Here is a 15,568-nt window from a genome sequence, read left to right as displayed (position 1 = left end):
TCGGGTCCATTTCCCTGCTGTCTGTCTGTTCGCTGCTCTTTCTTCCTGATCTATAACATCAGACCAGATAAAGATTTTCGTCCCTGGTGGGTTGTGAGTTGTGCGAGTCAGTGATGTTCTGGCTAGCTTAGCCGGGTGCTTAAGTACCTCCTAATGAGCTGTGTTGTGGATGAGGTGCTAATTAGCGTTAGCGCTCTGGGGATTGGTGCTTTCTATGCAGAGAGCTGTTAGATTATGTCCTCTCTCTCTCTCTCTCTCTCTCTCTCTCTCTCTCTCTCTCTCTCTCTCTCTCTCTCTCTCTCTCTCTCTCTCTCTCTCTCTCTCTCTCTCTCTCTCTCTCTCTCTCTCTCTCTCCCTCTCTCTCTCTCTCTCTCTCTCTCTCTCTCTCTCTCTCTCTCTCTCTCTCTGCACTTGTCTCAGAGGATGGCATTTCACCTGTAGCCTCCTCTCTGTTCTAAGAAACAGAGAGCAATGGCTAATGCTCTAGAGCCCTGTTCCTCAACTCACGGCCCTCGAGGTCCAAGAACTGCTGGTTTTCCACCCTCCCTTTACCTGGGAGTCAGGTGTGACTAGAGTCTGGCCAATCAGTAGCACTGATTGCTTCGTTAATTACCAAGGGGGGAAAAGAAACCGGGGCTGGATTTGGATTTGAGGTCCAGATTTGAGTGACCATGCTCTGGAGAGAGCATGTGCAGTACACATAGTAACTGTAAAAGGCTGGGATTCAGTCTACATTTGTTCTTAACTTTGACTAAGGATTGAAGCCATAGCATTTTTATTTTATATGACCACAGACACAGATTGATGATTTTGGGCATTCACTAAAATTAGCTTGCCAAACTGAGTTTGTGAAGGAAATTTGTAATGCTTGCGTTTACTTTGAAGTCAAGTTAAGGACTAAGGCTGATTGAATTCAGGCAAAGGCCCAGGATGAGGAATTCATCCATGTGTGCTTTTCACAGACATACACAAATGCTCAGTTATTTTTCTGTATTTAACAGTGCATACATTTTCCAGTACTAGCCTTCAAAAAAGTTTTTTTACCAAATTTCAAAGCATAGTATTTACATTCCGCATATATACAGCTGAACGAGACACAGCGGTGAAGAACAGGCCGAGAAATGGTTCTTCGCCGCAAAGAAATGCTTTTATTATTTACTTTGCCGTAAATATGTATTCCTTTTACAGCGAATTTCATTCTCCGGTGATAATATATTGTTTGTGACACCCAGTCGCTATGGATTTACTGTTCCCACAACCCAGACGGTCGGGAGAGATCTCCAACTGGCCCGGCTGTCTGGGAACAGCACTTACTGTAGCAGCAATGGGCGCCCTGTCTTAGCTTATGTTTCAAAGCCAGTTTGAAACACTTTCTTCTTTGAGTTGATGTGATTGACTTGGTTTTTTCAATGGTGCTTTGTATAGGAAGTTCTTTTGGGGAAAAGCATTGTGTAAAAAGAAATAAGTACCCGTGTAAATGTGTGTGAGTGGGTTAGCAAGAGCCCGCTGTCTGTTCCCCGTTCACTTCCTGTGGGTCAGCAAGAGCCCACTGTCTGTTCCGTGTTCACTTCCTGTGGGTCAGCAAGAGCCCGCTGTCTGTTCTGCGCTCACTTCCTGTGGGTCAGCAAGAGCCCGCTGTCTGTTCCCCGCTCACTTCCTGTGGATCAGCAAGAGCCCGCTGTCTGTTCTGCGCTGACTTCCTGTGGGTCAGCAAGAGCCCGCTGTCTGTTCTGCGCTCACTTCCTGTGGATCAGCAAGAGCCCGCTGTCTGTTCTGCGCTCACTTCCTGTGGGTCAGCAAGAGCCCGCTGTCTGTTCCCCGCACACTTCCTGTGGGTCAGCAAGAGCCCGCTGTCTGTTCCCCGCTCACTTCCTGTGGGTCAGCAAGAGCCCACTGTCTGTTCCGTGTTCACTTCCTGTGGGTTAGCGGGATCCTGCTGTCTGTTCTGCGCTGACTTCCTGTGGGTCAGCAAGAGCCCACTGTCTGTTCTGCGCTCACTTCCTGTGGGTTAGCGGGATCCTGCTGTCTGTTCCGCGCTGACTTCCTGTCCCGTTCTCCTCGGTGAGCCAGACGGTGATCGTGAAGAGTGTGGAGAGGAACGCCATGAACATGTACGAAGCCCGGAAGGTTCTGCTGGGCCTGGAGCACAGCGGGGTGCCCGTACCCCAAAACAGCAGCCCGCCCCCTCTGGCCTGCACTGCGGGACTGGACATCCTGGCCTCAGCCGGTCTGGGGCTCACCAGTCTGGGTAAGGGGGTACAGCAAGGGGGTGCCAGTCTGGGCAAGGGGGTACAGCTGGTGCCAGTCTGGGCAAGGGGGTACAGCTGGTGCCAGTCTGGGTAAGGGGGTACAGCGAGTGCCAGTCTGGGTATGGGGGTACAGCAAGGGGGTGCCAGTCTGGGCAAGGGGGTACAGCTGGGACTAGTCTGGGTAAGGGGGTACAGCTGGTGCCAGTCTGGGTAAGGGGGTACAGCTGGTGCCAGTCTGGGTAAGGGGGTACAGCGAGTGCCAGTCTGGGTAAGGGGGTACAGCGAGTGCCAGTCTGGGTATGGGGGTACAGCAAGGGGGTGCCAGTCTGGGTAAGGGGGTACAGCTGGTGCCAGTCTGGGTAAGGGGGTACAGCTGGTGCCAGTCTGGGTAAGGGGGTACAGCAAGGGGGTGCCAGTCTGGATAAGGGGGTACCGTGAGTGCCAGTCTGGGTCAGGGGGTACAGCTGGGACAAGTTTTGGTAAGGGGGTACAGTGAGTGCCATTCTTTGCATTCAGTGCCTTTCTGACACACCACACTAACCATATTTATGAACAGAAAAGACAACTGTTGATTGAATCCAGGCATCGATTGTTTTCTGCATGTTAAAAAACATGTGTTTTAGAAACTACTTGATAGATACACTCCTTCTTGTATTCCTAAAGAACATTTGTCATTTCCAGATCCAGGACATTGAAAAAACATAAAACAGACGCTGGAAAAATGTAGACTAATGTATGGCATAATTTACATGCCTCTTGTCCCACAGTACTTGGCAAGTGTACTGTTTTAATATTTATATTACAAAATTATGCCTGAAACCTCTAAATGTGCAGTTCATTCATTTTTTACGTTGTTTTGACAGGGCAGCTGCATAACAAGACGATTATCCTCCTTTCCATTTAATCACAATATATATGATCTGATTGGTGCAGCAAGAATTTAATATGCATGGGCCTGCCAATCCGCTGTCCTGTAGACAAAATTAATTTCACAGCACTCACCTCCGGGGTCAGATAATTACACAAACCTTTAGACAACAATGAAATTCCTGCAGATTACCGACCATTTTAAAATATTCAAAACAAAATTAATCTTTCATATCATCATACGTTTTGGTTGAGTAGCGTGTTGTGTTGCAAATTCTCTGGGATCTGCATAAGTTTTTTAATTTCACCAGTTTCTAGTTTCTCAAACTGATATTTCATCCAAGTCTTCTCTATCCTTGCAGCGTCAAGAATGTCCTTTGACATAGTACGCCATTGTGAAGTGGCCTGGCCTTCATTTTTATAGTGGTTTAGAACTGGATAAAATGCATTGCTCATTTAGCATTGAACCTTGAGTATCCTGTGATTTTTCCAGTTAAAAGCTTTTTCCCCAAAATATGACATTCACAAGGGTTATGTCTTTCATCAGCCATTGGCTGTGTTACAAATGTTTTGAACATCAAACATGCCCTCTTCAGCAGTGGCCCAGCCTGTATGTATTTGGATAAGCTTCGGCATTAAAATGCCATCCAACATAAAATATGCCCCCATAAAGCTAAACTATCACGGTCTGCCATCTGTGATGCTATGCCGTGTAAAACCTGAAAATCTTGTGAAACCAGCAGCAAACATTTGAAGTTTTGAAAGCATCGCTCCATTTGCACATTCACTGAGAGGATTCATCAAGAATGCGACAGACCAGAATTCAATCAACATCCTCTTTAGAAATTTGACTTGCAAATAAATGCAAATTATTATTTTTGCTCCTTTACAGAACAAGTTAATTTTTGTGATCGCATTTATGAACACATTTTTTTTTAAAACACCAGATGTTGGCTGAATCCAGACGGAAAATAAAAATATCAGTTCCAAGTGTAAAAATTGTGGTAAAAAGACATCTGTCGGTGTCACTAATTGGATATTTGAACACCATCTCAATGTAACAACCAATTAGGTCTTCGCAGGAAAAACTTGCATCGCAACACTGTGTGTGCTTTGTGTTGCTGGAGCTTCTCTAGTACAGAGCCTGTGCCTTTGCTGCTTCTGTGTGTGAAAGTACTACAGTGTAAAAGGTGGCAGTAATGTGTTGCTGTAGTGTCGTTTTAATGAGAAACTGAAGGGCACAGTTTCATACAGTAGTCCAGTGGTTCTCGACCCTGGTCCTGCAGTAACGCCATGTGTGCTGGTTTTTATTCCAACCTGTTTCTTGTCTAAATAAGGCTGCTGAAAGAAGATTTTAACACAAGGCTGAATTTGGCTCATTTCCAACTCTTCATTTACTGCAAATTATTTAATTTCAAAGACCAGGTGTCCACACTTTCAGATCTAAGGACTTCACCGCTTTACTGAATTAATCAATTAAAGAAGAAACGTCTTCCAAGGTATAATTTGCCAAGGCACATTACAAAAACTGAAAGCGTTATCTCTCTGAGAACTGATTGGACTGCTTAAACCTCCTGTGTCACATGAATATCTGTTTCTGATATGATACGGCAATTAATAGAGAAAATCATTCCTCATTAGACATTCAGTGTGTCTGATTAAACAATTTATCAACTGAAAAAATTGACTGATTTTTATGCTTCAGAAATTGCCCTACGCAAGAGTTCTGTAAGACCAGGGTTGAGAAGCAGTGGACTTAGTCTATAGTCTTAGTCTTAGGCTCGAGTCTACATCGTTACTCAAAAGGCAAATGTACCTCTCTAATATATAATTCTGAAAAATGTGGGTGGCTCAGTTTAATTCACTTTTAAAGTTAGCATTAGAGAGGTCTGTAGCAGGTTTATTTTAAATTACAGGATGAACATATTAATAAGATAAAGTTCCTCACCATGGCGGAGTGCCTGAGAGAGAGAGAGTGCTGCGTGTTCTGTTCAGACGATTCCCGTGGGGCTTGTATTACCTTGAAAAATGATGATGAATTAATGATGAAAATGATTTGTTTAAAAAAAAAAACCGTCACGCATATTTGTCAGGTTTAAGATGATTGGTTGAAAGATGAGTTTTTATCAGCCGAGCTGTCGCGCTGCGTAGCGGTGTGTGTGTGATTAATAGATGCTTTATCTCATAAAGGCTGCAGACTGATGGATGTCTGGGTGTGTGAGACGTGTCGGTGATGTTTTCAGGCCTCGGTGCTCCCAGTGGGGGGGGCTCCTCTACCCCCAGCCTCCTCCTCACCTCCCTCAGAAGCTCAGCGAGCCCCCTGCAGCCCCCTGCGCCCAGCCCCGCCCCCCAACGCCACGCCCCGTCCAGCCCCGCCCTGTGGGCCGGCCCCCTCAGCACCCCGCCCAGCACTGCAGGTGAGAGGTGCACACACACGTATGCTCACACACACATACACACACACACTGATGTATGCACATACACACATACACGCACACACACACACACACACACACGCGCACGCGCACGCACACACACACACACATACACACATACAGATAAAGAACAGGGTTCATATCTCTCTCTCTGCGGCACCTCTCTCTCAGGCTTGTCATCCCAGCTGATGATGCACCCGGCCGCCCAGGCCACTCTGAGGACCCTCCTCCTGACGGGGGCCCAGGGCTACGCCCGCAGCACCCCCTCCCCTCCCCCCGGCCTGGCCCCCATCGACACGCAGGCCAGCAGCCTGCCGGACTGCGGGAAAACGGCCCGCTCTCTCAACGGCCACATCAAAGTACGCAAGTCCTCCGTTTCACCTGCTGCACCTCACTACGCTCAGACGTGTGTGAGCATGCTAACCTCACACAGCACTCATACTTACAGGCTGTTTAGCACTTATGTTAGCATTGGGTTTTTGTGTAGTGTTACTTGGTTAGTCTGTGGAATATAGGGGTGGTTTTATGTGGAATATAGGAGTGGCACCTGGCATGGCCAATCACATTTCAGAGCTGGGCAGTGCCACCCCGGCCGCCCCGTTGGACAGGCCCCCTGTGCGCTGCAGCCCTGACGGTGTTTAACGCTGTCGTTTTGCAGCACCCCTGCTCGGTTTACGGCAGAATGTCTTCGACGGCGCTGGCGGACCAGGTCCTAAGCCCCTCCCACAGCGACCCGGCGCAGGACGCCGGCGGTCACTGTCCCGCCGAGCCGCGGTCCGGCAAGTCCGGATCCGACCAAGGTACCGCCGACTCTCACCGCGCGGGCAAACCAGGGGGAAAACCAGGGGGAAAACCAGCGGGAAAACCAGCGGGAAAACCAGGGGGAAAACCAGCGGGAAAACCAGCAGGAAAACCAGCGGGAAAACCAGGGGGAAAACCAGCGGGAAAACCAGCAGCCAGGCAGCGCTCAGAACACTCAGACCGCTCAGACGCAGCCGAAATGTTTACGGAAAACAGCCTCTCAGTTGATTTCACAGCTTTGCCTCTCTCTGTGTGAGCTGATGATTGGCCTCTCCTGGCTCGGTTTCCTTTGGGTCCACACACCTGAATCATGTGCAGTCTGTTCCGCTTCAACTGGCTCTGCTAGCGCTGAAACTGTTGCGTGAGCAGTTTGGAGAAAAATATCTGCAGTGTATTGCATGTAATTATGAGGCCGAACGTTTTCTTTTTTTTTCATATGCACCATCATAGATTGAGCCTCTGTTAGGTGACCTCACTATGCCCAATTTTAAATAGCTTTTAACTGAAGACCCAGTTTGCATTTGCACTGGCCTGGGGAATGAAAATGGACTGGTAATGCAAGGGGTTGTGCAGTTAAGTGATGGGGGAATCACGAGGTGGCCTGATATTGAGACACCCTAATCTTTTTCTTAAGTGCCGTGGGATCTTTATTGACCAGTGTGAGTCAGGAAATCAGTTTATCATCTCGGATACCTTTTATAGCACAGTGTCCCCATCTCTATGCTGGGGCAATGCATTCTTATTTGATCCAGACTGCCCTCTGGTGGACAGCCCAACATCTCTACCAATAGCAACTTAGTTTTCCCAAGAGGTCTCCTAACTAAGTACTAACCAAGTCCAACCCTGCTTAGCTTCAGCAGTTAGCCATGAGAAGGGTACAGGGCTGCTTAGCTTCAGCAGTTAGCCGTGAGAAGGGTACAGGGTGGTGTAGCTGCTTAGCTTCAGCAGTTAGCCATGAGATGGGTACAGGGTGGTATGGCTGCTTAGCTTCAGCAGTTAGCCATGGGATGGGTACAGGGTGGTATGGCTGCTTAGCTTCAGCAGTTAGCCGTGAGAAGGGTACAGGGTGGTATGGCTGCTTAGCTTCAGCAGTTAGCCGTGAGAAGGGTACAGGGTGGTATCGCTGCTTAGCTTCAGCAGCTGAAGCTAATAAGGTTGTTGGCTGTTTGTGGCCCGTTGTGTTTCAGGCTCAGACACGTTTGTGGAGGTGGGGATGCCCCGGAGCCCGTCACACTCGGCCAGCAGCGGCGAGCTGAAGCAGATGCTGGCTTCCTGCCAAACCACAGGGGGGAGCCGCCATTCCGTGGAGCTCCGACAGGGACCCCACAACCCCCACCTGCAGTACGTACACACGCCCTACTGCAGCTAAACCCCCACCTGCAGTACGTACGCACACCCTACTGCACCTAAACCCCCACCTGCAGTACGTACACACACCCTACTGCACCTAAAACCCCATCTGTAGTACGTACGCACACCCTACTGCACCTAAACCCCCACCTGCAGTACGTACGCACACCCTACTGCACCTAAACCCCCACCTGCAGTACGTACACACACCCTACTGCACCTAAACCCCCATCTGTAGTACATACACACGCCCTACTGTACCTAAACCCCCACCTGCAGTACTTAGACACGCCCTACATTTTTATTTTTTATACAGTCCACTTATGCAGCTGGATATTGGGTTAGGTGAAAGCACTTTGCTCAAGTGTGCAGCCGCTGTGCCCCACCTGGGGCTTGAACCTGCAACCTCTGAGCCAGGTTCCCTAACTGTTGCACCTGCCTGGCAGTCGTCACGGTAACGGCGCGGTCTCCTCCCACAGCTCCGACCGGCTGCTCTCGGACGCGGAGTCGAGCCGCGCGGACAGCCCGATGGCGGATAAGCGGGCGCCAGGCAGCGAGAGGGCGGCGGAGAGAGCGGCGCAGCAGAGCTCAGACAGGCTCCGCCTCGCACCACAGGCCTCCTTCATCAGCATGGAGGTCTGGGGCTATTATTATTACTGTTATTACTATTATTATTATTATTATTATTATTATTATTATTATTATTACTAGTACTATTATGATTATTACTAGTACTACTACTACTGTTACTATTATTATTACTATTATTATTTTTAATCTTGTTATTATCATTATTGATATTACTATTATTATTATCATCATGATTATAATTATTATTATTATTATCACTATTATTATTAGTTGTAGTATCAGTTATTATCATTACATTATTAGTGGTGGTAGTAGTAGTAGTAATAATAGTAGTCTGCTGTAGTCTTGCTGTGATGTTTGAATAATAACCTCTCTTTGTTGTTCTGTTTTCAGGCGTTCGATTATGAACACAAAAAGCTATTAGCAACCAAAGGTTAGTGGTTGTGGCTGAGATTTTACTGCCCTTTTAGAGTGTAGGGTTTTAGTTTGGTGTCCCTGTGCTTCTGTATCAGATCTGAAGTTGCAAAAGGCAACTTTTAGTTGATGTGTTGCAGATGCTGGAGAGTTAAAGATGATTGATTGGCTGTTCTGTATGAATGACCTCATTTCGAAAGGAAAATGATTGGCTGCGCCATGTGAATGAGCTCATTTATGGAAGACTCAGTTGATTGGTTGTCCTGTGTGGATAATGTTATTCACAGAAGACTCAATTTATTGGTTGTTCTGTGTGAATAACATCTCGTGGAAAGGCAGGTGATTGGTCAGTTGTGTTTGTCCTGTAGCCATGCTGAAGAAGCCCGTGGTGACGGAGGTGCGGACCCCCACCAACACCTGGAGCGGCCTGGGCTTCTCCAAGTCCATGCCTGCGGAGGCCATCAAGGAGCTGCGCCGAGCCAATCACGTGCCCTACAAGCCGACCATGAGCACCACCTACGAGGTACACACCCGCTAACCATGAGCACCCGCCAACCATGAGCTCCACATACTACACACCCGCCAACCATGACCACATCCACCAACCATGAGCACCACGTACTACACACCGGCCAACCATGAGCACACCCGCTAACCATGAGCACCCGCCAACCATGAGCTACACATACTACACACCCGCCAACCATGACCACCACGTACTACACACCCGCCAACCATGACCACCACGTACTACACACCCGCCAACCATGAGCACCACCTACGAGGTACAGACACACACACCACCATGAGCACCACATACTACACACCCACCAACCATGAGCACCACGTACTATCCACCCGCCAACCATGACCACACCCGCCAACCATGAGCACCACGTACTACACACCCGCCAACCATGAGCACCACATACTACACACCCGCCAACCATGAGCACCACGTACGAGGTACAGACACACCCACCAACCATGACCACATCCACCAACCATGAGCACCACGTACGAGGTACAGAGACACACCCACCAACCATGAGCACCACGTACTACACACCCGCCAACCGTGAGCACCACGTACGAGGTACAGACACACCCACCAACCATGACCACATCCACCAACCATGAGCACCACGTACGAGGTACGCACCCGCCAACCATGAGCACCACGTACTATACACCCGCCAACCATGACCACACCCGCCAACCATGAGCACCACGTACTACACACCCGCCAACCATGAGCACCACGTACTATACACCCGCCAACCATGACCACACCCGCCAACCATGAGCACCACGTACTATACACCCGCCAACCATGAGCACCCGCCAACCATGAGCACCACATACAAGGTACACACCCGCCAACCACAAGATGAAAGCAACACGCCTCACATCAGTGTCATCCATATTAAAGGCTACGCTATACACCTGTATATTATGGGATGCTAGCTGAGCCACCATAGCTAACACCTCACTTTTTCCTCTCTCTTTGAGTTTCTTCTTGCCTTGAAGTGTTTTGTGGGTACTGGGTATATGCAGTTTGAATCGATCTTTTTATCCACTTACCAACAAAGTGTTAAAGTTTTGTTATGTGTTTCTCGGCCCAACTTTATGAGTTATTTCCTAGCCCCAGCTGCAGTGCTGTCACCTGCGGGGTGTGGGGAGGGAGAAGCTGCAGTTTGTGAAGTCAGTTTAGCACTGTCACATTCCTCCGTGCCTTGAAGGGGCTTGTGGGTAGTTTTAATCATCTCTGTCCACCTTCCTTCCTGATTTTATTTTATGAGTGGTTTTTCTCGTCCCGCCCGCTCCCAGGACTCCCCCCTGCCCCTGTCAAACACCCTCGAGGGCGTGGCGGGGGCGGCGGGCAGCGACTCAGACAACTGGAGGGACAGGAATGGCGGGGACCTCAGGGGCCACTCCGAATTTGCGGCATCCGTTGGCAGCCCCAAGAGGAAGCAGACCAAATCAGGTGCGCGGGGCGGCCTGTCACGCTTCTTCCCCCCTCAGGAGAGAACCATGAAGATACTTTTTTTGTTTCTTTCTTCTTTTTTTTTGAAACAGAGCTCAGGAAAAGTTTCCTTAACCCTTTGGAAAGTTTTTTTAAGTTCTAAGTCAGTGTTCTAGAACTCCACTGCTTTCAGTCACCAGTAGTGATTGTGACATCAGCATTAGAATGTTCAGCTAAGAACATTCTAATCACATTTTTCTGATCTCACACCTTCAGGAGTAACTGCACTCACTGTTTCAGCTTGGCTCCGCCTACTACACAGTTCTGAAAATCCATCCTGGGGTGGGTGGAGTAGGTGTGTCCATCTTAATTTGCATAAAGTATTCTATATGCAAATAAATTTGTACAGCGTAGCTGTGTATGGCTTATAAAAATGGACCTGGATCAAACTGTCAAACTAGGCGTTGCAGATCAAATATAAATCAAGAGGCCTTCTTCTCACCTGAAATGTTTTCAGAATATTTTAGTGGACAGCGTAGGTGGAGAAAGTTAATGAACAGGCCACCATGTTTCTTCGGTTTGAAAGATGTTGGGTCGAAACCAGTCCTGCCAATCAGGTGGCGGCAGTATTTTGTCGTACTAAAAATTATACGGACGAGTTTGTGGGCGGAAACTATTTTCTGACTGGATATCTTGATCGACATCTAGATGACGTAGTTGTACCGATGATACTTACCCTTTAGGGTAGTACCGCCAAAGAGGTATCACAAGGTTTCACTCTGAAATCACGATTGGGGCGGGGCCAGAGTGGAATGCGTTTATGCCAAATGATATCATTTCAGAAATGTTGAAATAACGGCACGGATTAAAAAGTTTCATTATAAAGTAGGCATAGAAACACGTTTACATTTAGGCGGGTTTACGTATAATAACGACATGGATTAAAATGTTTAATTATAAAGTAGCCGTTAGCGCTCTCTGCTTGCTGATTGGTTCTCTCCCCCTGCAGTGGAGCTCTACCTGAGCAGCAGTAACTACATGGACTGCGTCTCCTCAGCCATGGGCTCCAACGGCTGCAGCCTGAGCTCCTCGGCCAAGGGTTCGGACCTGCCCGAGCTGTTCAGCAAACTGGGCCTGGGGAAGTACACCGACGTCTTCCAGCAGCAGGAGGTCTGGAGTCACCGCCGCCTTAACGCTGCCTTATCACTGCCTGAGCACTCCACACACACTGCAAATCATTATTAGTCAGTGGTGAAATTCCTGCAGATTACTGAGCATTAAAAAAGTAACACCATTTTCACCAGTATTCAGGACAAAATCAATCCTCTGTATGATTGTGACGTTGTGGTTTGCTAAAATGCTTCATTGAAAATTTTCGCGGATGTGTGTGAACAGCGTTAAACTCTTCAGGCTTAATGTGTATTTGACTCGTATTTGGACTTGGGTCATACAGCCCGGTGATGGATTGTCGATCTGTCCAGGATGTATTCTTGCCTCTCGCCCACTGCATGCTGGGATAAGCTCGGGTTTTTACTGAAGGTGTTAAACCTGGGGGCATCTTGTGTCCTTCAGATCGACCTGCAGACGTTCCTGACGCTGACGGACCCAGACCTGAAGGAGCTTGGCATCACCACGTTCGGCGCTCGGAGGAAGATGCTGCTGGCCATTTCAGGTGTGCACTGGAGAAACACTGAATTTAGCCTTTTATCAGACGTTACATCCAGAGCAACTTTGCACAGCATACATATCTGTTAAAATGTTTTTTGTTTTTTCCACACCATCCCATATAAACACAAGTAATTCACACTCGAGGTTACAGCAACAGTACTCCACCGGGGAAATGACCTCTGCGGTCTCTCAGTTACAAGTCCAGTTTATTTGTCATATTTTCTAATATCTCACAGTCCGCACCGATCCAACCGCCATTTCCTTAGCCAAAATGGCGGCCAGGCTCAGTATTTGTGACAAGCAATTACAGCTTCATGTTCGCACGGCTCGGTTCGACACAAACTTTCAACCAAAGTCCCCCGGCGAGAAGTTCCTTTTACTGTGCTTTTGCCGTAACAGCTTAAAAATGAAAAGTAAAATTGCTGCGGTCGTTAAAGATGTGGGATAATGCCTGAGGAAATGGCCTGCAGACACACTGTGTGGAGCTGAACGCCAAGCGTAACTGAAGACGAGGCCGTCAGCGTACCGCAAGAATATGTAAACCCAAAAGTGTTTTTCCAAAAAAGTTTCAGAATTCTTTATTCAACAGCTTGCATTATCATATAAATTGCAGTGTGTGGTCACCTTGCATTATCATATAAGGTGCAGTGTGTGCTAAGCTTACATTTTCATGTCAAATTTGTGTGCTGAAAAGTGACCATGCCCTCTTAGAGGTGCCAGGATATTTTATTTTCAAATTTCGGCGTCTCTTGCTTGAACGCAGTTCCAAATGATATCATTCTGCACCGAGGGACATATTTATATTTTGTACGTTTGTGGAGTAAACCCAAAACGGGGAGGTGTGGGCTGCTCGACAGAGGACAGATAAGCCACGGCGTGTAGAGGAATGAGGCTAGCGGGCCTGTACTTGCTGAAATGGGGAAACTGTCCGTTTATTGTAATGCAGTGTTTGGCCTGACAGAGAATGTGTGAATCACGCGCTATACAGACGGACAACAAATAAGCATCTAATGGAAAATTCAGAGCCTCTGAATCTGTTCATTGTCCAGCTGTTTGTGACACCACTCTGTCATTCAGTGTCATGGCTGGTGCAATAAATGGACTTTATTGTCGTTCCACAAAATACAGCACACAGCATGTTTATGTATTGGAATATAATATGATTGCAAATGAGTTTTACAATGTGTAGCACATTTCAATGGCAGCTTTTGTGTGAATTACACATAGCGGAAGTGTTTGTGTGGGAGGGGGGCAGTTGTGGGGGGGGGGGGGGGGGAGTCTGTGAGGTTGAAAGTGCGTGTTTCATTAGCAGTGCTCGTAAACCAAGCTAAAAAATCTCCTTTATTCTCCATGCATACGCTGCCATTTCAGGAAAACGTTTGTAATGTTGTCACACAGAACGGTCATAGGACAACTATTCAGAAAGTCTGAAGGGGTCATATTGCCCTTCACGAGTAGCACAGAACGCATGTAGTCCATTTCAAATGTTTTGATCAGTGAAATCCCCCTGTAGTCTCTGTTTGCTGCGTGCGTTGCGTATCTTAAGTTAGGCTCTGCTGATAATCGTTTCTTTCTGCTTTTTTCCCCCCCAGAATTAAATAAGAACCGGAGGAAACTCTTTGAGGCTCCGAACATCCGCTCCTCCTTCCTGGAGGGAGGGGCTAGCGGACGGCTGTCCCGCCAGTTCCACTCCGACATGGCCAGCGTCAGCGGCCGCTGGTAGGTCTCTTGGACCCCCCCCACCACCCACCCACCCATCCCCCCCACCTCCAGCTGTGATGGTCTGAGTCACGAGCGCCATGGTAACCCTGCGTGACACTCTTGAGTCCCATTCCCGGCCAACTAACCAAAGGTGACCAAAGGAATAAAAAAGCCAAATAGGCGAGGAGGAAGACGAGGGCTCGCTGGCCTGTGGTGGATCGGAGAGGCACCTGCAGGACGAGGGAATCCCAGGAGGGAACAGTCGCTGCTACTCCTGTAAAGCCATGCACCGAACAGCCAGCGGGACTCTGCTGAAGCCATGTGCAGTCTTAGCTGTTTATATTAGGCCTGTGCACTTTAGGAACACTTGATTCCTTGCCCCTTGGAAGGGTTTTTTTTGGGGGGGGGGGTGGATCTGCTGACCAATAGCGATTGGATACCAAGTCAAATACAAGCACTGCGTGGTGTGTGTGTGTATGTGTGTGTGTGTGTGGAGCAGCGGGTGCTGAACATCAGTTGAAATCCCGGCGTTATCAGGAGTGGACAGACGTGGGGTAGAGATCTGACTCTCAGCAGGTATCGGTCTGTGTTGCCGTGCTGCAGAACAACCTGTTGCCTGTCTGACACGCATCTCTTTGGTTTGTGTCTGAATTTTCTGTGCTAACATCAATTTGAATGTCACTTTTTGTTTAAAACATTTAAAATTTTTATTTTACCTTTTTTATGTGAGAGGCTGTGTTGTGTTGGGCCCAGAATCAGTTCAACTGCTTTGCACCTAAAATTGTATTTAAAAATTTTTTCCCCATTTTTTATCAAATTATTATTTTTTTATTTCATTACAAGTGATCAGTGATTGTGATTGTGTGAGGAGCAAAAAAAAAACTCGTACAGTGTATAACATAAAGTTGAAAACACAAGGTGCTGCAGTTATAATTATTTTAGGGCCTTGGTGTTGGCAGTTTTTTTTTTCCTTCTGACAATGACGTATTGAGAATTAGAAACGGAACGAGGTGCGTCAGTGGGGGGCTTGTTGGGGGACTGATTGTCTGTGGGACCCTCACTGCCGCCCATAAGGCCCCTACGCCGTGTTATCCTTACCGCCTAGTCTCCAGGCAACCAGCCGCTGTGGCCGGAGTGTTCCTGCGAAACCCGCTAGCGCTGCGGGGCAGGCTGTGGCGGTGTTCTCTTCGGTAGTCACTGAAACAGGCTCGGCCGCTCCCGTGGCTATCCATCTGCTGCCTTCCTGTTTTCTGAAAACAGCCAGTCTGCGGAGCGCGTAGCTAAACCTGCCTTCTGCGTTAACGTGTGAAGTATGTCTTCCGCGTTAACACGGAGGAGAAAAAGCCCTTCACATCGTCAGACTTGGTGGGCAGCCGCACACAGACATGGATGAAATGCGCTGAAACCACGCACGCATTCCTCATACTCCATTTTGTGTGTGTCTGGAATGCCAGTTTAAGTGCCTGTTATGCTTACAGGATCACTGGAGACTCGGGCTGAAGGGTAAACTATCAGGACCCAGGGTA

General features: G+C 48.1%; 1 protein-coding gene across 1 annotated transcript in view; it reads left to right on the top strand.

Moving 5' to 3' along the window:
• Window positions 1-14,098, top strand: part of LOC118217569 (protein bicaudal C homolog 1-like) — a 61,383-nt gene extending 47,285 nt beyond the window's left edge. The window contains exons 10-21 of the mRNA XM_035399441.1: window positions 2,071-2,248; window positions 5,360-5,533; window positions 5,723-5,910; window positions 6,210-6,351; window positions 7,540-7,693; window positions 8,182-8,338; window positions 8,687-8,726; window positions 9,076-9,230; window positions 10,538-10,694; window positions 11,683-11,843; window positions 12,246-12,345; window positions 13,934-14,098. Of these exons, the coding sequence (XP_035255332.1) occupies window positions 2,071-2,248; window positions 5,360-5,533; window positions 5,723-5,910; window positions 6,210-6,351; window positions 7,540-7,693; window positions 8,182-8,338; window positions 8,687-8,726; window positions 9,076-9,230; window positions 10,538-10,694; window positions 11,683-11,843; window positions 12,246-12,345; window positions 13,934-14,064 (1,737 nt within the window). The 3' untranslated portion in view covers window positions 14,065-14,098. The remainder of the gene's footprint in view (window positions 1-2,070; window positions 2,249-5,359; window positions 5,534-5,722; window positions 5,911-6,209; window positions 6,352-7,539; window positions 7,694-8,181; window positions 8,339-8,686; window positions 8,727-9,075; window positions 9,231-10,537; window positions 10,695-11,682; window positions 11,844-12,245; window positions 12,346-13,933) is intronic.
• Window positions 14,099-15,568: the final 1,470 nt, after the last annotated feature.

This window comes from Anguilla anguilla, chromosome 18 (assembly GCF_013347855.1).
Source record: "Anguilla anguilla isolate fAngAng1 chromosome 18, fAngAng1.pri, whole genome shotgun sequence".
Classification (NCBI taxonomy): domain Eukaryota; kingdom Metazoa; phylum Chordata; class Actinopteri; order Anguilliformes; family Anguillidae; genus Anguilla; species Anguilla anguilla.
This window is presented reverse-complemented; position numbering and strand designations above follow the sequence as displayed.